The 25,025-nt window shown below is 41.9% G+C and overlaps 1 protein-coding gene and 1 non-coding gene across 2 annotated transcripts; both read left to right on the forward strand.

The window, feature by feature from the left end:
• Nucleotides 1-18,878: 18,878 nt before the first annotated feature.
• Nucleotides 18,879-18,951, forward strand: TRNAK-CUU. Its single transcript has one exon. It is a non-coding gene; the product is annotated as a tRNA-Lys (tRNA).
• A 2,476-nt stretch (nucleotides 18,952-21,427) lies between these two features.
• LOC122009664 (mitochondrial adenine nucleotide transporter ADNT1-like) lies at nucleotides 21,428-24,797 on the forward strand. Its single transcript, XM_042565921.1, has 8 exons — nucleotides 21,428-21,726; nucleotides 21,924-21,972; nucleotides 22,700-22,863; nucleotides 23,140-23,177; nucleotides 23,584-23,696; nucleotides 23,791-23,904; nucleotides 24,156-24,500; nucleotides 24,567-24,797. The coding sequence occupies exons 1-8, from the start codon at nucleotides 21,557-21,559 to the stop codon at nucleotides 24,636-24,638; spliced, it is 1,065 nt and encodes a 354-aa protein (XP_042421855.1). The 5' UTR covers nucleotides 21,428-21,556; the 3' UTR covers nucleotides 24,639-24,797.
• Nucleotides 24,798-25,025: the final 228 nt, after the last annotated feature.

Here is a 25,025-nt window from a genome sequence, read left to right on the forward strand (position 1 = left end):
CAACATCCCCTTAGGTCAGTTAACTCCCAACTCCATAAAGATTTTATGTGGCTTCGTGATACTCTGTGAGGTTTGCGAAGTTTCCTGGTCTGCTCCTCTCTTTCACTGCTTTTTCGCTCTCGCTCGGCGTGCCGATGGTCTTTTTGACTTTCAAGCTCGCAGTCAAACTGCCTTTTTCTCCCGTCTTCCTCCTCCTCACGCCAACTGGGGGAAAAAAATTCTTTTTTCTCCGGTTTCCTGAAGAGACAGGCTGGCCTATGCATTGGCAACCTGAACTTCCTCCGCCTCCGGCGTTGGAAGAGTTTCACATGGACCTCTCCTATGCTGCAGCCGCGACAAGAATGGAGCATTGGCGCCTGGATCTGACGAGACTGTTATCTGAAGACATGCTTTCTTTCTTCCGGCTGAATCCCTCCTTCTCCGGGGCTCCGCGCTCCTTAGGTAAATCCACGCTTAGCTCTCCTCTCCTGCTTACGCTTGTTTTATCTGCAAAGATAACCTTCCGTGTCGACGCCTACAGCGGAGGCCCTGTATCGTGCCTCAGAAGTTCTGCCCCTGCCCTTAGATGATCTGGAAATAATGCGACGTGGTCGAGTAATCTTGGAGAGGAGGCTACTCCCTCATCCCGGCCCCGTTTCCTTTGGGGCGGCAGTTCAACCCGTTTCCGACCCCACTGCGCATGAAGCTCCTCCTCCACCAGTCGCCCCAAGCGGGGATCGGGGTCACGCTCAGACCAGCCATCGAGCTAGGCGGGTCTTCCGAGGAGCCCCTCGGGCCTCCCGAAGGGGTCGCGCGGCTCTTCATCGCGCGGGTCGAAACTTGTCTGGTCAAGGCGCTGCGGGTGGCAATGCCATGGCCCCCTCCCAGGGTCTGCCTAATTCTGACGATTCTGGCTTTGATGGTCAGCCCCAACTTCAAAGACGGCGCCGAAGACCAGGTCTGACTTCTCGCGGACTCGACACTGTTCCCTTATCGCCGCAGTGCTCCCTGCCGTCCTCCTGGTTGGCTCTAACAGCATTTCCTCTTGTTATTGTCGCGTTATTTCCCTGGCAGCCTCCCCCAACCCCTACAGGGGAAGACCCTCTGCATCTCGTTCTACCCCCATTCCTCAGGAGGAGGACAGCCCCGGTGAGCGACGTGGCCCGGCATCAGGCGAGCCCACTCCCGAGTCGCCTCTTGCTCCTCCTGGCTCAGACGCAGGCCCTTTTCAACCCGCCGGCCCTTCTCAACCTGCCCGCCATTGTTATAGGACCACTATCCCCTCTGAAGCAGCTCAGGCTCGACGACATGATGTCTCTACTAGCGTCTTGGCAATGAAGGGCTGCCTTGGCGACTTGTGGGCAGAGAGCATGAATCAAATGGGTAGCTTGTCGCCCTTAGCTCAAATGGATAGGTTCTCGAAGTCTTGGGCTAAAGTAAGTACCCCGTTCCTTCTCCTGAATGCGAGTTTATTTTAACTGAGGGCTGTTATTCTTGCTCCAGACTCACGCAGAGTCCTTAGTGCTGAACCAATCCTTCCACACCCTCCATCATGAAAGCAAAGACCTCCGGGACAAAGTCTCTGAACTAGAGCTACAACTGAATGATCCCGATCAAGCCAGCCACGCTTTGCGAGCCGAGATTCGAGCTTTAACCAACTAGACTGAGTGACAAAAAAGGTCTCTGACGCAGGTCAGAGATGAGCTCCGAGCTGTGCGTGAAGAAAGTGCTGCACAAGAGGCGGGACATCAGCAACAGCTCGCCCATCAGGTTGGGGAGATTCAGTCCAGAGATACCCTGCTGCGGGAGAAGGACACTAAGCTGGAGGTTCAGGCAGCTAAATTGGCAGCCCAGGAAGTAGAGCTGGAGGCCTTGAGGGAGGAACTGTCTCAGTCTCGGGCGGCTCTGACGGGAGTGTCTACAGCCTTGTCAGCCTATCAAGAGAGAGAAGAAGCTCGTTTCCTGCGAAGCCGAATGTCGTATCTGACTTCCCCTGAATTTCTATCCCAGGCTGGGGCACGCTTTGCTATGACCGTGCCATATACGGCGGCGGGAGTGATCAGGCAACTAAACGCGCAGGGCTTCTTGAGCTCCATCCCCGTAGCAGACTTCTTGAATCACAACCTAATCATTCAAGGCTTTCCGGATGAGATTTTTGCTCCTTTCAAATGATCTGTACTAGCCACTTAAACTGGGAAATCGTTACATGTACATATGTCTTTTCGAGTTTTCACTTGACTATCCTACTGCCTCCACGCCCCTCGTCTGATCCGGCCTACGTCCACAGAGCCAGCCCCCTCAAACTCGATAGGCCCGTAAGTAGTTGGCACTCCAAGGTCGATCCAACTTCCTTCCTTGAGCGTCTTGTAAATAATAGGCTCCCGATGCCAATCTCTTGATAACCTTGTACGGTCCATCCCATTGAGGAGCCAACTTCGTCACTTCCCCTAAGGGCTTTATCTGCTTCCAGACCAGGTCACCTTCTCCGAAGAACCGAGGGATCACCTTCCTATTATAGTTCTGTCTCATCCTCTGTCTGTAGGCTTCCAACCTGGCAGCTGTTTGCTCACGAATTTCGCTGATGAAATCCAGTTCAGCCAGCCGCCGCTCGGTGTTCTCTTCGTCGTACATCATCCTTCTTACAGAAGGTATCCCGACCTCCAGAGGAACCACCGCTTCATTACCATAGACCAGATGGAAGGGTGTCAGACCTGTGCTCTCTCGGGGCGTCGTTCGGTAGGCCCACAAAATGCCTGGGAGCTCGTCCACCCAGCTGCCTCCCATGTGATCCAGCTTGACTTTAAGCCCGCGTACTATCTCCCGATTGACCACCTCGGTCTGACCATTACTTTGAGGATGAGCCACTGAGGTGAAGGCCTGAGTTATGCCGAACCCCTTGCACCAATTCTGTATCCTATGCCCCTGGAATTGTCTGCCATTGTCCGACACTAACTTATGGGGTAAGCCGAATCTGCAAAAGATATTTTTCCATAGGAACTGGATCACCGCATCTTCAGTGATTCTGGCTAGGGCTTCTGCTTCTACCCACTTGGAGAAGTAGTCTACGGCTACCAACAAGAAGCGCCTCTGCCCGGTAGCCGTCGGGAAAGGCCCCACGATATCCATACCCCATTGGTCGAAAGGGCAGGATACTGTAGAAGTTCTCAGCAGCTCTGTAGGTCTGTGTGTCAGGCTCTGGTACTTCTGGCATGATAGACAAGTATTCACCAACCTCTGTGCGTCCTTCTGCAAGGTAGGCCAGAAATAACCAACTAGCAATACCTTCCGAGCCAGCGTTCTTCCCCCAGCGTGATTACCACAGCACCCCGAATGTATCTCTCGCAAGGCCTGGTCCGCTTCCTCCATATTCAGGCACTTGAGTAGAGGTCTGGAGAAAGACCTTTTGTACAACTGATCCCCAATCATTGCATAAGAGTGGGCTTGCCTCCTGATCATATGCGCTTCCTCGGGGTTGGTGTATATGGTTCCTTGCTGAAGAAAGCTCATTATGGGCGCTCTCCAATCAATTACCTCTCCCGCGTTATTCTGTAAATCTATCTGGGCTACAAGGAAGGTCTGCGCTATAGATCGGTCGAGCGTCCATGTACTCAGGGAACTAGCCATTTTAGCCAACTCATCCGCTCTTTCATTTTCAACTCTAGGAATCTTCGTGACTGTGACCTCCTTGAATTCTCCCTTCATCTTTTCATAAGCCTCCTTATAAACTTGCATCCTCTCGCTATTCACCCCAAATTTCCCAGTTGCCTGCTGTGTTACCAGCTGGGAATCAGAATATATGATGACTCAGCTCGCCCCCACATGCCAAGCTGCTTGCAGGCCTGTTAGTAGAGCTTCATATTCTGCCTCATTGTTGGTGGCTCTGAAATTTAACCGCATGACCAACTGCATGATATCTCCCTGTGGGGATATGAGCAGGGCTCCTATGCCACTCCCCCGATGGGTAGCCGATCCGTCCACGTAGATTTTCCAGACCTCTTCTGAGTCCACTGGGTATACTTCTGTCAGGAAATATGCCAGAGCCTGTGCTTTGATTGCGGTTCGAGGATGATATTGTATGTCATACTCCCCTAGCTCAGTTGCCCACTTGATAAGCCGACCCGCCACTTCCACCTTGGTGAGAGCTCGGCCCATTGTACTGTTCGTCAAGACGGTAATGGGGTGCGCTAAGAAATACGGTCGGAGACGTCGAGCCATGAGAACAAGTCCATAGACCAACTTTTCCAGGGCCGTATACCGAGACTCGGCCCCCTTCAATAAATGACTGAAAAAATACACCGACCGTTGTACATTATCCTGCTCCTTAACTAGCACGGCCCCCACGGCCTCGGGGGTGGCTAACAAATAGACCCAAAGGGGCTCTCCCACAACAGGCTTGAACAGTGATGGCAAAGACTCCAGTCTGCTTGACTCTTCAAAGGCTGTGGCATTCTTCCGTCCACCGAAACTTGGCCGCTTTTCGAGCACTTTGAAGAAGGGCGCTCTATCTATGATTTGGAGATAAATCGGGACGGTCAGTTATCCCGCCAACCGACCCGTCTCCTTGATTCTGAGGATCTGCATGTTCAGTGCTTGCACCTTCTCGTGGTTGGCCTCATCCTCGTTCACCACCGGATAGCCCGAAACTTCCTCCTTTGGCCCCGACAGACATTTCAAGGGATTCAACTTCACCCCATATTGCCTCGAGTCCCACAGGTTTCTTCTACATCTTTTATCGACCGACGCCAGAGGACTTGATCAGGATGTCATCAACATAAACCTCCACGTTCCGCCCGATCTGAGCGAAAGACTTTGTCCATCATCCTTTGGTAGGTAGCTCAGTGCTCCACGAGTCCGAATGGCATGACGGTATAGCGAAGATCACCGGCCGTTATGAAGTCGACCTTCTCTGGTCTTCCCGGCTAAGGTATTTGATGATATCCCTGATAAGCGTCCATCATGCATATCCTTTCACAACCAGCCGTTGAGTCCACCACCTGATCGATACGCGGGAGAGGATAACAATCTTTGGGAGTGGCTTTGTTGAGGTCGCGAAAGTCTATGCACACCCTCCACTTGTTGTTTGGCTTCTTTACCAACACGACGTTAGAGAGCCAAGACGGGAATTGCACCTCTCGGACGTGTCCAGCCTTCAGGAGCTGCTCTACTTCAGCTCGGATAATTTTATTCTGCTCGGCAGGGAAGTTTCTCTTCTGCTTGACTGGCTTAGCCTCGGGTATAATATGCAATTTGTGTTCGGCTACTTCTGGTCTGACCCCGGGCAACTCCTCTAGCGACCAAGCAAAGACGTCTCGGTTGCGGCTCAAACACTGTATCAGCTCCGCTTTAAGCTCCGGAGGTAAGTCACTGGCGATGCGAGTGATGCTCTCTGATCTGTCGGGGTGTAGCTGGACCTCCTCCCAAGAGATCGATTCTTTAGTAATAGATAGCGGTTCCTCTTGGATAGCGAGTACTCCCCCATCTTGCGTCCTCCGGCTTTTGCGCGCCTCTACTCGGACCATGTCTATGTAGCAGCTACGAGACGCTTTCTGCTCCCCCTTGACCTCTCCGACCTGCTCACCGACCGGGAACTTGATCTTCTGGTGAAAGGTGGAAATGGCAGCCCGGAACTCATGCAGGGCTGGCCTTCCCAGGATAACGTTGTAGGAGGAAGGCGAATCCACCACAATGAAAGTGCTCCTCCGCGTGCGCACCAATGGCTCAGTGCCCATGGAAATGGCTAGCTTAATCTGACCCATGGGCTTGACTTCATTACCTGTAAATCCGTACAAGGAAGTGGATACAGGTTGTAGCTCAGCGGCGTCGATCTGCATCTCCTCAAACGCAACCCTGAATAAAATGTTAACTGAGCTCCCAGTATCCACAAAGACCCGAGCCACTCGGCTATTAGCAATAACGGCCCTGATTATGAGGGCATCATCGTGGGGCAGCTCTAAACCCTCCAAGTCTTGGGGCCCGAAGCTGAGGACAGGGCCAGATGCTTGCTCGTAGCTGCATCCCACGGCCCCCACATATAGTCGCCGGCTATGTGCTTTACGTGCCCGGCCTGAGTCTCCGTCAGTGGGCCCTCCTGAAATCATACCAATCTCTCGCACAGCCACGTTGCCCCGATTATCGAGTTCTCCGGCGTCTCTTCGGTCTTCGCCGGGGCCAGCCTGGTTAGATGGGCCAGCTAGGTCGGGCTGGGCCTGCCGAGCACGTCCAGCTGTAGCCCGTTCTTCCTCCATTCTCTGTATTTGGGGCGTCAGCGCCGGGGGGGGCAAACCTTGCTCCGCAGCTCGCCTGGAATCCCGGGCGAATTGGAAGCAGTTGCTGAGATCGTGTGTCCTGGACCGATGATATGTGCAATATGGTGCTCCCCTTGGTCCAGGTCTGGGCGCTTGTATGGCGGTGACTCGCGGAGCTGGCCTGGCTCCCTGAACGGGCTGGGGGGCAGGCCTGGGTTGAATGCGCTGGAAGGGCTGGGCTGGCTGTGGTGCTCTTCTTTCAGGTCGGTTGCCTGGTGCCACCGTCTTCTCGGCTTTCCGCCTGGCGGCCTGCGCTTCTTCCACTTTGATGTAGCACGAAGCTTTCTCTACCATATCGTCAAAACTCCGGGCGGGGTTTTTGATGAGATCCCTGAAGAATTCCCCTTCTCGCAATCCGTGGGAGAAGGCGCTCATCAGTATCTCAGAGGTGGCAGAGGGGACGTCGTTGGCTACTTGACTGAATCGATTGATGTAGCTTCGCAGGGGCTCCGTTGACTCCTGCTTGAGGGCAAAAAGACAGTGGTCGGTTTTTTGGTACTTACGATTGCTGGCGAAACGGCGCAGGAAGGCCGTTTTGAAGTCCCTGAAGCGGCTGATGGATTCTGGGGGCAATCCATCGAACCACTTTTGCGCCGATCCAGACAGAGTGTGCAGGAAGACTCGGCATTTGACGGCATCGCTATATTGATACAATATAGCCGCGTTCTTGAACTTTCTCAAGTGCTCTTCTGGGTCCTTGCTCCTATCATATTCTCCAATGTTTGGGGCTCGGTAACCTCGCGGCAGGCTTTCTTTCAAGATCTGGGCAGAGAAAGGTACGTTATCGTCAGGATCTTCGGGCAGATCTTCAGCCATGATCACGACCTTCCCCTTTCCTGAATCCCGAGGTGGGTGTAGAGAGCTTTCCGCCACTGAGGCTAGCGGATCCTCCTTCTTTGGACTACGCCCGCGAGGTCCGGCCCGATGATAATCGCGGCGAGGCTCTCGGAATGAGGCACGCGGAAGTTCTTCCGGCTGCTTCCTCTTTGAGCTCCTGTCGGAAGCGGGAGCTAGTTCTTTGGATACCTCGAGGGCTGGGCGAGGTCGTGAAACTGTGCCTTGTCTTTCGGAGGCGGCCTGCTTCCTAACCTCCTTGAAAAGCTCGTACTTCCCCACAGTCATAGTTACGTTGATCCTCCGGCTAGAGCTTCGACCGGAGTCCTCCATCTTCACACTCCGGAACAGGTTGTGGTGTTCCCACAGACGGCGCCAAATTTGATCCCGTCCGGAAGCTGAGTCGGACGAAGGCCGGTCGCGGTGGACTGGACGTTGACGGAAAGTCGCGGGCGGCGCAGGCTCCCCACAGGTGGCTGATGCGGCTGCAGGACCCTGCACACACTCAGACGATCTCCCCCCTTCCACGTTAGAGACCGAAACCCAGGGAAAAAGTCCCCGGATCAGGCCCTCCGACGCTCAAGTCAGGTCCTTTTTCCCCAGAAAGAACAGAGAGAAGCAGAAAGAAAAAATAGTTGTGGAAAAAAGTGACGAGAGAGTGTGTGCGCGTACCTGCGTACGAGGGATTTCTCCCCTTTTATCCGTCCTCCTGCTAGAACCTGCCCTCCTGTCAGAAAACGTTGGACGCCCGGCTTTCTCCTCTAGTCCTGGACACCTGTCGCGCTTCTATTTGTTGTGAAAGCATCTTTCTGCTTAGGAACCTCCGTACTTGGGTTTTGTCCTCAGTGAGAGAGGCGGTGGCGGGCTACTCTCACGCTACGAGGGCATCTTTTTCGCTTGGAACCTTCGCCTTCGCCGCATTGTTGGTATGTAATGATTACCCCTGACGGACCGTTGAGATTCTCCGCTCCGTATTACTTAGCTCCTCCGATTCATTGTGCCCCACTTTTGACACACTGTGGTTCGCATTTCGTGCCTCCCACTCGCGGACACTGCCCTTAATTGCTCAGACATAGCCACACCGATCTTCAACTGCATCCTGCGTTTTGTACTTCCTGGCCCTCAACCGCAGGTCTATCGAGCTGCCTCCGATCAGCTCTGCCGCTTGACCCATTGGCCTATACTCCAGTTCTTGGCCTCGCTTAGCTCTGCCGTCCTTGCATCCCGTGACTTTGTACTTCCGGCCTCAACCGCAGGTTTGTGGTTCAGGTGACTCACTTCGGCTCTGCCGACCGGCCCCTATGTGCTCTGTGTTTCGGGCCCTCTCTGCAGGCCTGTGGATCGAGCCGACTCCTCCTCTGCCGCCTGACCGGCCCATGTGCCTGTGTTTCGGGCCTCTCCAAGCCTGTGGATCGGTGACTCCTCTCGTGTCCGCCGCTCCCAACCCGCTCGCCTATCTTGAGCCAGCCCTGACTGCCCTGTCAGCCTGCCTTTTTGACCGTCAAGTCGCCATGACTATTGACCGCCACCTCCTCGTGACTTTTGACCGCCACATAGCCTGGACTTTTCTAATCCTTTCCTCTTGGGCCCCTCCATCACTAACCGCATCAGTCCTCGCTTCCGGACTTGTTGGTGTAGTCCCGGGCCGTCAACGCAAGAAAGCTTGCCTTCTTGAGTTCTTCGTCGTCGGATTCATTGGAAGAAGACTCGTCCCATGTCGCCTTCGGGGCCTTCTTCCTTCTTGGTTTCTTCGGATCCTTCTGGTTCGAGCAGTTCGCCTTGATGTGCCCCTTCTGATTGCACTCGTAGTATGTCACCTCGAAATTTACCTTTGCTTGGGCCTCTTTGGATTGAATTACCTTTTTGAGGTCCTTCTTGTTGAAGCCTTTCTTTTTCTTGTAGAGCTTCCTCACCAGGTTGACGAGTTCGGCTGTAAATTCATCATCGTCGTTGTCCGAATCCGGTTCTTCTTCTGACTCCGATATGGTTCTGTGCTTTGATTTTGACTCGCGTGCTTTTCCTGTACTTGCAATCAAAGCCAAACTTTTCTCGGGCGGACGTGAGTTAATCTGTTCATAAAGTTCAAACTCAGCAAACAATTCATCTAATTTAATAACAGAAAGATCCTTAGAGACCATGTAAGCATCTACCATGGATATCCACAAGATATTCCTCAAAACGGCATTTAAGGAATACTTTATTATATCCCTGTTGTCTACCTTTTATCCGATCGCATATAGCCCATTGAGTAAATCTGAGCATGAATATAAACATCTCCTTTTCTCTCTATCTGTTTCTTACTTAGTTCAGTTACTGCAATGATAAAGGCCGGAGGAATGTTTGGACCGTCGTATGGCTTTAGTAACATTTAAAATTGTAAATTGCTAAGGAAACTCCAATACATAAGCATGGACAACAACATGATAACTTGTCTTTTGAATTATACAGAAAATTATTATTAAGATCTTTTCATTTAATCTGTTTTTTTTTAAATAAAAAGTAAAAAAAATCTTCTCTTTGACCATTATATTCTTTTGTGAGTAGGATGTAAATTACTAAAGCACTCAAAATACAAATAGATATATAAAAATTGTTTCAAAAACAAATAGAAATAAGTTCCATATACACTATAAAAAGATATATGATATTTTTGCTATTTTTTCTTATTGTAAATTTCTAAATGATTCAAAAAATCAGATGATAATAGATTTTTATAGATGATTACAGGGAGCGATAATTATATGCGATATGGAACTGCATCTGAACCTCAAGGTGTGACTAGGAAGTACATTGATGATTGCAATGAGGAGGATACGAGTAACCACGTCGAGGATGAAGAACTAGTAAGAAAGCTTTGGAATTTAAGCGAGAAAATGATTAAAGCCAATGGGTAAATTGAGCATTCAAGGCAAGAGGATAAGTAGTATCTACCGAGATCCTTTAAGTTCATGCAATAAGATGTAGTCGAGAGTTGTAGTTTTGAGTGTCTCCTATTGGATATAATTATCCCTATTAGGCGGACTTATTTGTAAGTTACACACGTAAATATGATCCGAACCCTTTAAAGTGATCTAACTTATGTCTAATGGATTTCGGATAATTGGATGTGAATCTCATATGTATAGAACCAATAGTCCTGCATCTATTATCATCTATGGGCTGATAATAGATGTGCACTATATAATGGGTTGGTCCCCAGAGAATTAGGGTAATCTTGAGACGTCTCTTCATTCCCCATTGAACCCTAACTCCTCCGAAAGACCTACATTTTCCTTCCGTTATTTTTTTCTTACACAGGATCTTCTTGACGACGCTAAAGGACAAAGATATGACTCTTCAATCAGGTTCTTTGTCATTATGTTTATGTATTATTTACTTTCTTATGTCATGTTCTCGATGAAACGAAGATCTATACTCATATGTTCTTATTTTTCCTATACGAATTCTTATTTTAATTGTTTAGAATTCATGCGACTTAGGTTTTTACGAGAACCATCAATTGGTATCATAGCCAAGGTTCTGTTTCATCGTTTTCAATAGCAATAAAGTTTAGGTTTTTAGTCGATTTGTTATTTGTATGCTAGATCAAGTTTTTCCTAATTAATACAAATTTTTTTATCGTCAAAATCTTTTGTATAATAGAAAATCTAGGAAAGGCTTGATCTTCCATTAGTGATGATTTAATTGATTGATTTGATCGACCAATCGATTACCAAGTTTAAAACATCGAATAGAATATATAGAAATTGATTAAAAAATTTTCTTAATTGATTTCCTGTCTTAAACTCGTGACTACTCAATTATCAATCTATTGGAATTGGAATTGGTTTTAATTGATTGATGGTTTCAGTTTCAATTAAAAAGTTTTTTTAATCAATTCGATTTAATTTATCGTTAATCGATGAAAAAAACATACTGTTTCTTAACAAAAAAAAAATGATGTTTCGTTGAAACAGAAAGGAAAGAAAAAAAAAATATTGTTTCGTTGAAACAATAAAAGAATAAAAAAAAAGAAATACTGTTTCACGAAACAGTGCATCAACGAATATATATATATATAATATTTTTTTTATACAGGGATAATTGAGGGATTAAATAGTATTAAATAATATTATTTAATTTATAGAACTTAAAAGAAGTGTAAATTTTTTAAGGGTGGGTTCTATATATAATTATGTAGTCGCATATAGTAGGTTTTCAATTGGGATAATCGATTGGAACACATCAATCGATTATCATAAAGTATCAATCGATCAATATGCTTAATTTTATGTTGTTAAGGTTGATTAAATAATTTCTGTTCGAATTAAGTTCCTAATATTTTTTTGGGTCTATCTACACAACGTGCTACTAAGTTGAACTAATGTGTCGGCCCAAAGGAAGACACATTAGGTAGGTTTAGTACATTTTGTGTTGGTAGACATTATATCTATGCTAAAAGTAATCGACCTAAAGGAATGTTACTTTTATGCCAGATATATGCATAAGGTAGCTTACGACTATAGAATAAAATATTATTTTGTTCAAATCATGCACAAAATATGTCGGCCCAAAGGAAGACATATTATGTGATCGATTAAGGTTATTGTAAGCTATGGACCAAAATATAACTCATATAAAGTATCATATTATGCGCATAATAGGTCAGCCCAAAGGAAGACACATTGTGTGGACAATTAAAGTTTGAGTTATATTAAAGAGTATCGCTAATAAATAATGTGTCGGCCCAAAGGAAGACACATTATGTTGTACCTGGTATCTCATAAAGAGTAGGGATGACAATGGGTCGGGTTCGAGTCGGATTCTATATCCTCCGTACTCATACCCATCGGGTATAGGATATCCGATGGGTATACTCATACCTATTAAAGGATTGGATATCTTCTATACGTATAATTTTTCTTCTTTCTATCGAACTATTATCATTCAACAAAAATATATTAAAATTAACATCCTATTAAAAAGTATATATATAATTAAAAAATAGATTAAACATCTATATAGTCTCTTACTAATATCAACAAAATAATAGTAAGTTGATTTTAGAAAAAGAAAATTTTCTTTAATATATGTATATATATTATTTAATCGGTATTCGGTCGAGTATCGTATTAATAGTCCTCCATACCCTCCTCCATTCGGTCGGATGTCGGATCCTCCATCGAGTACGGGTGAAATTGTCATCCCTAGATCTTACGTGGCAATTGATTGGGAGTAAACCCAATCGATTGGGAGTCTTAGAGGCGCAGAGTATAAAGTCGTGGCGAGATTTCTTCTCAGCAGTTCTTCTCGAGCCTTCTTCCAGCGCATGTGACCTTCTCCGCCTACTCTCCTCCAGTTCTTGGAAGCTCTTGGGGACAAGTGTTATTGCACTTCCAAAGTTCAAGAGGTGATCTGCATCAACAAGGTCAAGCAAGAAGAGGTTTTTACTTTGTGTTCTTGTGTTTTCTTCTTATGTTGAGAGTATTGTAAGAGGTTTCTCTACCTCCGGTAGTTACCAAGAAGGAGTATTTTTCTTAGTGGTGAGTGTGTCGTGTGGATCCTTGGATTAACCACCTCTTCTTGAGGTGAATATCAAGTAAATCTACATATTAACATTGTGAGTCTTGTTTCAATTTTATTCTGCTGCAAATCAACAACACCGAAGCAAGCAAATGAAGCACGACGAGCTCTTCACCCCCTCCTCTAGCTACAAATCGACCCTAACAGTAATGATAGAAATAGGGTTAATGTAAGTGATAATCCTAGAAGACCTATTCATGCTAAATCTAGTAAGGATATACCTAATAAGACCCAAACTATTTTGCCAAAGGGAATGACAGTAGGTGAAAACCTAGGCATTAATCCCAAGAAGGGGAGACATATGCCTAGGAAGGTGGGTAGGTATAGGAATGTCCAAGGTGTGTATGTTGACTCTAGGGTTAGAACTCTAGAGTTGGAAAATCAAACCTTGAAGGCAAGGCTTGAGGAAATGGAGAAAGTTCTAAATAGGTTTGTTGTTGGATCTAGAGGACTTAACATGTGTTTGGATTGTCAAAGACTCAAAAATATCAAATTGGGTCCCTCCAATGCCAAGAGGAGGTCAAGTGCTAGAGTGACACATGATAATGATAATGGAGGAGTGACCAAGGGTAAAAGAGAATCATCCAAGGTCCATGATAAAAAATATGCAAGTGTTGCATATGATTATGGAAAGGATGAGGAGCTTAAGTTTAAGAAAAAGAAGTCTACTAATGGGTGTAACCATGGTAGATGAGTCACCTAGGGAGATGACTAAGGTTAAGAGTCATAAGGTTAGGAAGAGCCTTTGGGACCCATGGTAGATGAGTTATCAAATGTGCTAAGTGATTTGAAGACGGACTTGAGTCTTAAATCCAAGAAATTGACACAATTGAGTTGAGTTTCATGCATGAAAATATGAATTAGGTTCATATTGCATGAAAATTGATTTTTAATGTATAGATACTATATAAACTAATGCTAGGGATGCATTATATTTTAGTATAAGAAAGATACATCAAGAGAAAGTCAAAACTAGGACTTTAGATCAACGTTCAAATAAACCATTTAGCTAGTTTTGGATTTTGTATCAATCTTAGAATCCGTAATCAATATATATATATATATATATATATAGACATTGTTAAAATAGGTCTCTGAAATTTTTTGAAGATTTATAGAATTTCTAGTGCATTTCTGAAGTTGGGTTAGAAATATTGATTTTGACTGAAATACTGTACCAATCGATTGGTAACACTGTTCACAAGCACATAATGTCTCTGTAATCTCGTTTTGAAAGGGGCAGTCGACTGAGATTAATGGTAGTTGACTGATACTGCCTAAAAATGTATTTTAGCAATAGAAAATGATCAAAAGGATAGTAAACATGTATGTAATCTTATGGGGGATTAATATATGATGTTTGTGGTCATTAGAGGCCAAAGAGTCCATTAATTGGGATATTGTTGGAGCTCTTTTTGATGTATGACAAAGGGGGAGAAGTGTTTGGTTTAAGTGGGAAACCTACACACCCTTGTAAGAAAACCTAGCTCAAGGGGGAGCTTAGGTGAAGGAGGAGCAATTGCTCACTTGTTGGCAAAGGTGAAGAAGTTTAACTTTGTGAGAAATCCTAGCTCAAGGGGGAGCCTAGGGTTAGGTTCCATGTTTATGCATGAGTATATATGCATCTTATTTACATTTTTATTGTATTTATATTTTCCTAACTTAAACAGGTTGCCAAACATCAAAAAGGGGGAGATTATTGGAGCAATCTAGGTGTCCTAAATTTTGATGTTTTGGTAAAAGGTTTAAGTTAGATTTATTGTTGTATTTGATATGCATTGTGAGTGTGCAAGATACAAGTATAACAAGAAAAATCCAAGTGTGATCTTGTCAAAGGAGACAAATTCAAGAGGAGTCTTGGTGGCCTAAGTCCAATTATGTGGTCTTGGCAACGTAAGTCCAAGTGTGACTTGGCAAAGGTTGGAGTTTTAGAGGTACGACCTCTTGATAAAGGAAGACCTGACAACAATGACAAGGCCGAAGGAAGCTCTTGAAGGCAATGTATGAAGGATAGGGAAGTATCCGAGGGATGCAAGACTAATGGAGGAGGCTAAAAGGCTAGGTCTAGGTTGATCAGGCAAGGACGAGTACTGAGTGAATGTACTCGGGAGTTAAAATCTTAGGTTTAGGATTTTACTATACCAATACTGTAGCAGTCGACTAATGTTTTCATCAGTCGACTAGTAGTGAACAGAATGCCTCTATTCACTCAACCTATATGGAGCAGTCGACTGATATTTTCATCAGTCGACTAGTATCAAGTCGTTGGCCTGTAACAGTCGAATTCCACTTAGCCCCAGTCGATTGGTGTTTTTACTAATCGACTGGTGGTGGGGAAAACAGTATGTGTTTTCCTCTCAAGCTCTATTTAATAGAACTAGAGGTGCTTGGGCAAGGTTGATGAAATAAAGATGATTAACCCCTATTAGTAGTCTTCCAAGTGTCCTTGCATCCCAAGCGTGCTTGTGTGAGTTGCAGTGAGGTTTCTCCACCCACAAGGAGCTACGTGAGCTAGTTAGAGGTTTTCCGAGGAGTTATCCACCGATAGATTGGGATCATCCACCTTACAGGCAACCGTGGAGTAAAAGTTTTATCTCCGAACCACATTAAATCAACCTGTTATTGGATTTGTTTTTCTATTTGTTAGGTTGTTTTGTATTTCGTTGTGTACTAACAATTGTAGGAAGCGACGTTTTGGATGAGACACTATTTACCCCTCTCTAGCGGACGTCAAGGTCCCAACAAAACATGCATATAAAACAAGGAAGAGGAAGACTAAAAAAGACTTGATTAATAACAATAAAAATAAGATAAAATTTATTTAAGTATAAATGATAATATAGTCGGAGATAAAGCTCAATGGAGTAAAAGGATCCATATAGCTGATCCACCTAGTGAGATAAGACTTGATTGTTATTGTTGTTAAACATGTTGTGTTGTAATATCCCTGAGCGGGATTGAGTCTTTTAGTTTATTTGGTATTCCTATAGTTATCTTTGGATCAATTGAATCTCTAACCATTTAGATATTCATATATGTCTCTTTAATTGAGAAATCGAGCTCCTCTCATTCATCTAAATTTATTGGTTTTCTACTCTTCAAGGTATTATTATTCCTTATTTTTAGTTATCATTTTTTTGACCAAGGGATTGAACTCCTCTATCTGGTCAGAACAAATTAGTGTTATGATCTTTTTATATATTCTCATTATTCTTATATCTTCATGACCGAGAGATTGAGTTTCTCTCCTTGATCTAGATGGTTTAGACTTTGGGTTTTATTCAATATTTTTATGTTATGCAATAGTAGGATTGAGCTCTTCTTCCCAATTGAGATTCTATAGGACTTATGGTATCCTTGGTTTCCTGATTATCCTCTTTGCCCCAACACTTTTGATCGGACTTTATTTACTATGCTCCTTAGTCCGACTTGAAGGAGGGACATCTAATGGTAACCAGGTTTATCCTCGAGCAAAGTATTTTTAAACACTTCTTTATCGGATTTCATTCAACTTCTCTCCTCAGTTTGAATTGAAGGAGGGGCATCTGATAGTATTCATATTTATCCCTGAGCATCCCAAGTCATTAAAATCTTCTCCCAAGAAATCCATTCTCGGCTGTTACAGTAACTCTACTCCAGCAACATTGCTCGGCTGCTATAATAACATTACTTGGCTGCTAAAGTAAATTTGCTCGACTGCTACAATAATTTTGCTACTATATCTGTAACAACCCGACCCCTCGACCCCTTGGGCGGCCCAACTGGAGACCCATTTGGAGGTCCCTTGGGCGGCCCAACTGGCGACCCCTTATGTCGTCGACCGACGACCCTCGACCATACCGTTACTCACTAGGTCTTCCCACCCCTGGCTAATATATATATATATATATGTAGTGTTATTCTCTGTATGGCCTTATACAGTCTGTATTTGTCTTGTATCATATGAAGAAGATAACTTTATTTTTAATATTTAAATTAAAAATTAACATTTCTTTACAGGTACCTAATACATTAATATATCCCTCAATGGATAATACTCGGAATAAATATCTAAATTAATTTTATTTTACTTTTTTTTTAAAACCAAACAAATTTAATTGAAGTCTCGAATTACAGGTAAATTCCAAAAAAATAACTTGATACTATAACCCAAAGTTTGAACCCTAAAAATAAAATTTTTAAAAAATATTTTAATTATTTTTTTTAATTCAAAAATTAAAAAAAAACTAAAATCACTGATATCCTGCGCGCACAGTCGCGCACTGTACGGGCGCGCAGGATATATATATATATATATATATATATATATATATATATCTGTGATAATATAGTAAGAAATAAAATTTAATGGTTTAAAAAGATGTATATAGTTAACTTCAAATAAGACTGGATTGTTATTATTATTATTTTAAAATATGAGAAAGGAAGGTAGATCCCGTATGTTTTGAAAATTTAATATTTTTAATAAACGACTTACTTTCTAAAAATAAGAATTTCTAATTATGTCTGTAATTAATTTTAGTTAATTAGGGTGTATGAGTAATTTAGTAAAATAATTAGGAAATTTTTCGTAATTTGACGCTCACGTTCCTAATGAGCGATGGTGGCGATGACTTGTCCCCTCGGATGGATCTAGTGACTAGCACATGAGGTGTTGCCACTAATGAAATCTGGGGTTTGAATCTCGGCAAAGCCGAGTTAAATGTCTCCCTTATGTGCTAGTCACTATTCCAAAGGCTAGTAGCCAGTGGCGTAGCTAGGATTTTCGATTAGGAGGGGCAATTTTCAAAAATTCATGAAACGAGAAAGGAATAACTTACAACTCTTGGAAGATCATTGCTTTTGAGAAAAATAGAGAGGAAGAAGAAAAAAAGGAGAACTTTACTTTCTTCGTTAACAACCTTGACTAGTTTCGGTGAGTTCGACAATAACACAAAGAGAGCAAGGTAAGATAAAACATGACTATTTTGTCGTGCCAATAAAATTCTAAAAAATACCAGAAGAGGAAGAAGATAGAGAGGTTGATGGCTGCTTGATCTTGTTGTTAGAAAGGGGCAACAACTGGTGTTGTATTTCTTGTTTGCTGGAGAAGAGAAAAGAGAAGAAAAAAGCTCGTGTGCTGTAGAAGAGGAGAGGAAAAAATTGTAGGTTTACTAACGTTGGAAAAGAGAAGGAGAAGAAGCAAATGAGGAAGAAGAGGAAGAAAAAAAAATAAAAGAGAGGAATGGGTGAAGGGTTGGCATACGATACGTTGGGATGTAACATGCATAGAGAGAAGAGGGAGATAAAAAAATAAAAGGTTTCATCAAAAATATCCTAATTCTTTTTAAAGCGTTCGAACTTGTTTAAACATTAAACTTGGTTCGGTCATAATTCAACTTTAAATCAATTCCAATTAGAACTACCATAATTCTTATCTCTATATCTACCCATTGAATTTAGTTCAAAATCGATTCAATTTTAATTTAGCTTCCTTACTTTGTGTCCTATGATTTATTTCATCCATTAATTATTATATATTTTATTTTTAAAATTCAATACTTAACATTTCAAATCATGATATTTCCTCGTAGAAGTGGTACTAATGGATAACTTAGGTCATGCACTTTCTAAATATGTGATCAATTTTAGTTTTAGACATTGAATGATGATGAATCAACTACGACGATAAAAACTTCCAAATATATATATATATATATATATATAATTTTTTAATAAAATGTGAGAGGGGGTGGTCACACCCCCTCTCCTTAAGGTGGCTACGCCCCTGCTAGTAATCACATGTGATTTATCTCCTCCGTGTTGATCCTGGGACAGGTTGGCGGGGGACGCTGGGAGTGAGCGTATTCGTCTTTTGTCACCGATGGTGGCAATGACTTGAATCGTTTATTATTATTATTGACAAAGATAATTTCATTTGATATATTAATTTTTTATATCATATTTATTTAATTCTCATAATTTTTATCAGTCCAATAAATTAATTTTATACAACACAAATTATTTACATTTTTTAGCACATTATTATTTTATTTAAATTTTGACTGTAATTTATCTTGTCAAAATGCATGATCTAATAAATAAATAAATAAATTTTTTCTTATATAAATGATTCAGTAGCAATGAATGAGTGATTAGATCGTTAATAAATAGTTTTATAGTAATCAACAAAAATAAAAGTTGAAAAAATAATCAACAGCCCGTCTAGCTCAGTTGGTAGAGCGCAAGGCTCTTAACCTTGTGGTCGTGGGTTCGAGCCCCACGGTGGGCGATGTTTTTCCTATCATGCACGTGAAGTTTTAAACCAGGCCTGTACTGTCCTCCCGCATGATTTTCCACTTTTACCGTTAAGTTTTAAAAATTTTAATATCACCCTTATTTCATGATAATAATATCCATTATGAAACGTCCCTAACTCTTAATTCACTTCTTTAAATCAATTATTTCTTCAAGAGATTTTTTTCCTCCTTGCAAGTGACAGTTATTTAAGGAAATTATATGTTTCCTTTAGCACTAATTAATCTTATTTTTCCTTTACTCTTCAAATTTCATAAATTACACACTACTCTCAGCCATTTACAATTAACTTTTACTTTTTAAAAAAACTATTTTTAAAAATATCTAACTCATAGTTATTCACGAGATCAGATCTTTTATTCCAAGATTCTTATATTCCCATGTCCTTTCGTCGATCGGAAGGATTAAATCATATCTTATGGATGCAATGTGCATCACAAGAATGTCATGACCATCTGATCGATGAAAAAACATGAGGACAAAAAAAAAATTAATCAAGCTGGGTAACGTCGAGTCTCAGGTGATCGGCTCGGCTCCACGGAAATTTTCCATCGACCACCATAGTAAATCGGGAAGCGCTCGTAGCGAGCAGCCCAGGATCTCAGTATCCTTTAATTACGTGCCCCATTAAGAGAAAATTTTTTTACAAATTCATTGTAGCTGAAGTTCAAATTATAAATATATAGATGACAACTTAAATATCTTATCATTGTACTATAATCTCGAAGACAGAAACATGAGGACATAAAAAAACTTGATACACTGTCTCAAGATCTGATTTAATTTTCACTGTTTCCATTGCTCAAACCATCCTTTCTATCTTTGCCAAGAAAGTCTCAATAAAGCACCGATTGTGGTAGAGATATTGTAGTTATTTTTTCTCTTGGATCATTTTTCTTGACTTTTTGCTTTCACATCCTCTTCGTTCCCTATAATCACCTCTTGTCGTTGCAAGGAGATTGAACTTCACACATACTCGAAATCTCGTTGTAGCCTTAGTCTTTATTAGGTGCTTGTAATTACGGATGATGAGATGCAACTATTTGAAGCTTTTAACACTTGTAACGTGTTCAACATTTAGGTTACGTTTGGTTGGGTGTAATATAATCTAACTTGTAATGTAATTAAATTTGTAATGTAATCTTGATTACATTACTACGTTTGGTAATGTAATGTATGTAATCTTTGATTACAAAGATGATTACATTCTTTTGTTTGGTGTCCATTATTTTTTATAAAAAATGTAATTCATATTATTATAAAATGATAAAAATATCCTGTGACCTCTATCGGCGGTCGTCATACCTCTGCCAGAGTTTGCGGTAACCATCGGCAACCAACGGCCGGCGACCGGCGGCGGCGGCGGCGGCGGCCGGCCGGTGGCGGCGGCCGGCGGTCGGCGGCCGGCGGACTAGGGGTATATTCGACATTTAAACTTTGGTGAAACAATGACCTTGTAATGTAATCGGATTACATAGCATTTGCTTTGTAATCCAGATTACAAATCTTCACTACCTTTTGTAATCCAGATTACATTACATTACAAGTTTTAAATCAAACCAAACAAAATAATCGACTTTGTAATGTAATCTGGATTACATTACAAGGTAGATTACATGTTACCAAACGCGGCCTTATAAGTTTACCTAAATCACTACAATAAATATAAAAGAAAGAAAGGTACACGAATTTACTATATGGAACATAATACAATCCAATAGCTATTTTAAAAGAATATCAATTATTTTTTTCAATACCCTAATTTGCCAAATAAAAATCTCTATATATATGTTTTATATTTTTTTTTTAAATTTGAAAATGTCTTACATAGAATAAAATAGAAAAAAATATCAGTTATTTTATATGATCGTTAAATACCTCTAAAATTTAAAAGGAAATTTTATAAAATCACAGACATGAGTAGAAGATGAGAATTACGAAGATAGGGATGTTAAGGTAGATGTGTGGACATACGAGAATGGATAAAATAATAAATAAGAGAAAATTTTTAAAGACATATTTAAAATAGTACGAGCATATACTTAAATGATCAATAAATACTTCAAATGATGTGAAACTATTACAAATATATATATCAAATGAGAAAAAATAATATAAAAAAAGACTTGATTAATAATAATAAAATAAAATAAAATTTATTTAAATATATATACGATAATACAATAAGAGATAAAGTGGTTTAAAAAGATCTATATAGTATTATTATTTTAAAATATGAGAAAGGAAGGTAGATCCCGTATGTTTCGAAAATTTAATATTTTTAATAAACGACTTGCTTTCTAAAATAAGAATTTCTAATTATGTCTATAATTAATTTTAGTTAAGAGGGTGTATGAGTAATTTAGTAACATAATTAGGAAATTTTTCGTAATTTCACGCTCACGTCACGTTCCTAACGAGCGATGGTGGCGATGACTTGAATCGTTTAAACAAGAAGCAAATTAAAGGGCATCTCTCCGACGACTATATAAACTACAGGGAGAGCGAGCGCCGCCGACAAGCGCTCCGGCCGCCTCCCCTTTTCCGCTGCCCTCCTCTGCCATCGCCTACGTTGTGCGATGGAATCGGAAGATCTGGGCCGGAAGGGGACGGAGGAGTCGGCGGCCCCCAACGCGATCGTGAACCTAGCGGAGGACCCGAAGCTCTCGGGGGAGGGAGTCAAGGACCCCGGCCGCTCGTTTATGAGCATCTGCAAATCCCTCGTCGCCGGAGGTGTTGCTGGAGGAGTGTGAGTCGATTCGTGCTCTTTCCCTCTCCTTTTGGCTCATTTGTTGTAAAAATAAGGCCATTTCTTCTTCTTCTTCTTCTTCTTCTTCTTCTTATTATTATTATTATTATTTGTGATTTACCAGTATAGCACTGATAAAATTCTATTATTGTATTCATTTAAAGAAGAATTCGGCATCTTATAGAACTATTTTGCAGATCAAGGACTGCTGTTGCTCCACTTGAACGATTAAAAATCTTACTTCAGGTGAAGATTCATTTTCCATTGCGTGTTTTCTTATTTTTTTTGCAAATGAAGATTAGATGTTCTCTCTTTTCAACTCTTATTTTGGTGGAATTTCTGTAGTTCCTACATTGGTTGAGATCACTTATTGGTTGTAGCAGCCTGATTTTATTTCTGTTTTTAATGAATTTAATATGTTTGATATTATGGAGCTTTGTTTGAACCGGACAGAATCATCAGCAAACAAGTTTTTATACAGCACATTCAGGGGTTTCACTCAAGTTCCTCTACTATAAAAAATTTCAACAAGGGCTTTAAAGAGGACTGAGGATTAGGTTTATCATCGGATGAATTGCATTGCTGATATTGATCCCAAAAAAGAAAAATTAGGTACAGCTAGTCCGTGAACAGCCAACCATCTTACTGTAAAAATGGGATGAGGTCGATCTAGTCATTGGGGGCCTCCTAAAAGAATTTACTAATTTCATCGAGTTGCTCCAAAGAATCAAAACAGCCAATGATCAATGCAATTTATCTTTGTGTTCAACAATCTATGTTTGTTTTCTTTGTTGGTGGAAAGTATGGACCATGTATCTGCATTTGACAGTCATTATACAGTGAATTTGTTCTTCTTGTCTTTCATATGCTAGAAAGCATGGACTATATATCTGCATTCAAAAAGTCATTATCTAAAGGAATATACACAATGTATTTGTTCTGTTTTTAACCGGACAAAGACGAATGCATACAGGTCCAAAATCCTCACTATATTCAGTATAATGGAACAATACAAGGCCTCAAGTACATTTGGAGATCTGAGGGTTTTATAGGGCTTTTCAAAGGCAATGGAACCAATTGTGCACGAATCATCCCAAATTCTGCAGTTAAATTCTTTACTTACGAACAAGCTTCACGGTATGCCCATATCTTTACTATTTTCCCCAGATTTCACAATGCTTCGAGAATATTCTACCAAATAGTTCATCTCTGTGATCTTCACATCTAGGCTGTTAATATTCAAGGAACAAATGAACAGATATCGTAATGTCGAGTTCATTTCACTATTCAAGGACCTTAGAAGTTTTTTCTAAAGTTTTCTTGGAAGCAAAGCCTGTGTGTTGTTTCAATAAGGCTCGGCTAGTTATTCAAATCCTGTACTTTATTCTTATACCAATGTTATATTTTGTACAGCGAAATTCTGTGGCTTTACCGGTGGCAATCCGGCAACGGTATGCATATTCCTTCATGTTGAGCTGTTCTTTGTTTGTTGTTATTGGTTTTCCTCCCTTTTTCGCTATCCAACTCATCTGAAAACACTATACATCAAAAACAAACACATGATGAGGATTGTAAAGTTTGAGTTTGCTCATGGAAGATGACTTCATAATGGACCATTACAACGAGAATAGCTCCAATCTTTTCTGCCCTTGCACTATGAGAAAGGGGTTCTAACTTGTCGAGTCCAAAGGTACCCTGCAGAAACCTCAATCTTGACATCCCTGAATTGCAAACTAAGGATGGAACGACATACCATTAAATGGTTTAAATAATATTAAAAGACTTGTAGTTATGGATACATATCGTTTTTTTTTTTTTTCAAATTATGATTCATTTGTTAGGTTGCAACAATTTCAGAAGATGCTCAACTTACTCCTGTGTTGCGCCTTGGAGCGGGAGCTTGTGCTGGAATTATCGGAATGTCATCTACTTATCCCATGGACATGGTTCGAGGAAGGATCACTGTCCAGGTTCTGCTTCTCTTCCTTCGACAAGTCTGAACATCAACTTGTTTTTAGATTGAGTGATATTTTATTCATTCTATTGGCTTTTCTTTTTATGCAGACAGACAAGTCCCCTCGCCAGTACAGAGGAATGATTCATGCTTTAGCAACCATTTATAGGGAAGAAGGTTTTCGATCTCTTTACAGAGGCTGGCTTCCGTCGGTCATTGGAGTCGTAAGTTTCTGATCTATGTTGAGCTTGAAATCCCCAACATTCAAAAACAATGCCAACATCTTCATCATCATCGTTAGGTTGTGTTTTTGAAATCTCGAATCACTTAGGCGCATTTTCTCTTCCTTAGTAGTGCATTTTCTGTCATATAGAAAAAGGTGACCTGAAAACTCTTTCGATACCGATTTAGTTGAAGCAACATGAAAGTTAAGGAACTAATTTTCATACCTCACAACTCTTCTTTGGATTCGCAGATCCCCTACGCCGGCCTCAACTTTGGTGTCTATGAATCTCTGAAGGATTGGCTGATCAAAACTAATCCATATGGACTTGCTGAAGATTCTGAGTTGAATATCTCCACGAAGCTGGCTTGCGGAGCTACAGCCGGAATCGCTGGCCAGACCTTTGCCTACCCGCTCGATGTAATTCGGAGAAGAATGCAAATGGTGGGCTGGAAGGACGCTGGCACAATCGTGACAGGCCAGGGTAAGAGCAAAGCGCCCTTGGAGTACAATGGAATGGTTGATGCCTTCAGGAAGACGGTCCAAAACGAAGGCTTTCGTGCATTGTACAAGGGTCTGGTCCCCAACTGTGTCAAGGTTTGTGCTTCCCACCACCGCAGCTGAAATGATTTCAGCTTGACTTACTTCTTCTTCTTCTTCCAGGTTGCGCCGGCAATTGCCATTACATTTGTGACTTATGAGGCCACAAAGGATGTCCTTGGAGTAGAGAAGTGAACATTGGATTGATGTAGTTCCAACCACTGTCTTCCATACATTGTGACAGTCGATACCGAAACAATCGGCTCCGCTAAAGTTTTTTACTTTCTTGTTTCTCGGCTCGAAGAGGGAATTGTATCTTGGAGTCAGGTTTGTTCATCAGGCCATCAAGTTTTGTTATAACGCGCAAACAAATTGTTTCTTTATGCTTTATGTTTCTTGAGTTTTTTGAATGTTCAAATGAGTAGTTGAAACTCTTTGCTTGTGCACCTTCTCCTCCTACTCAAAACCGTATAGGCTTCTGTCTGAAGTCGTTGTGCCTACTTTTCTTTGGACAACTCCGTGTGTTGAATTCTCTCTCGCCTTCTTTTCTAATCTCCATGCTCTATGCTCTGTTTGTTCTGC

Source organism: Zingiber officinale, chromosome 1A, assembly GCF_018446385.1.
Source record: "Zingiber officinale cultivar Zhangliang chromosome 1A, Zo_v1.1, whole genome shotgun sequence".
Lineage (NCBI taxonomy): Eukaryota > Viridiplantae > Streptophyta > Magnoliopsida > Zingiberales > Zingiberaceae > Zingiber > Zingiber officinale.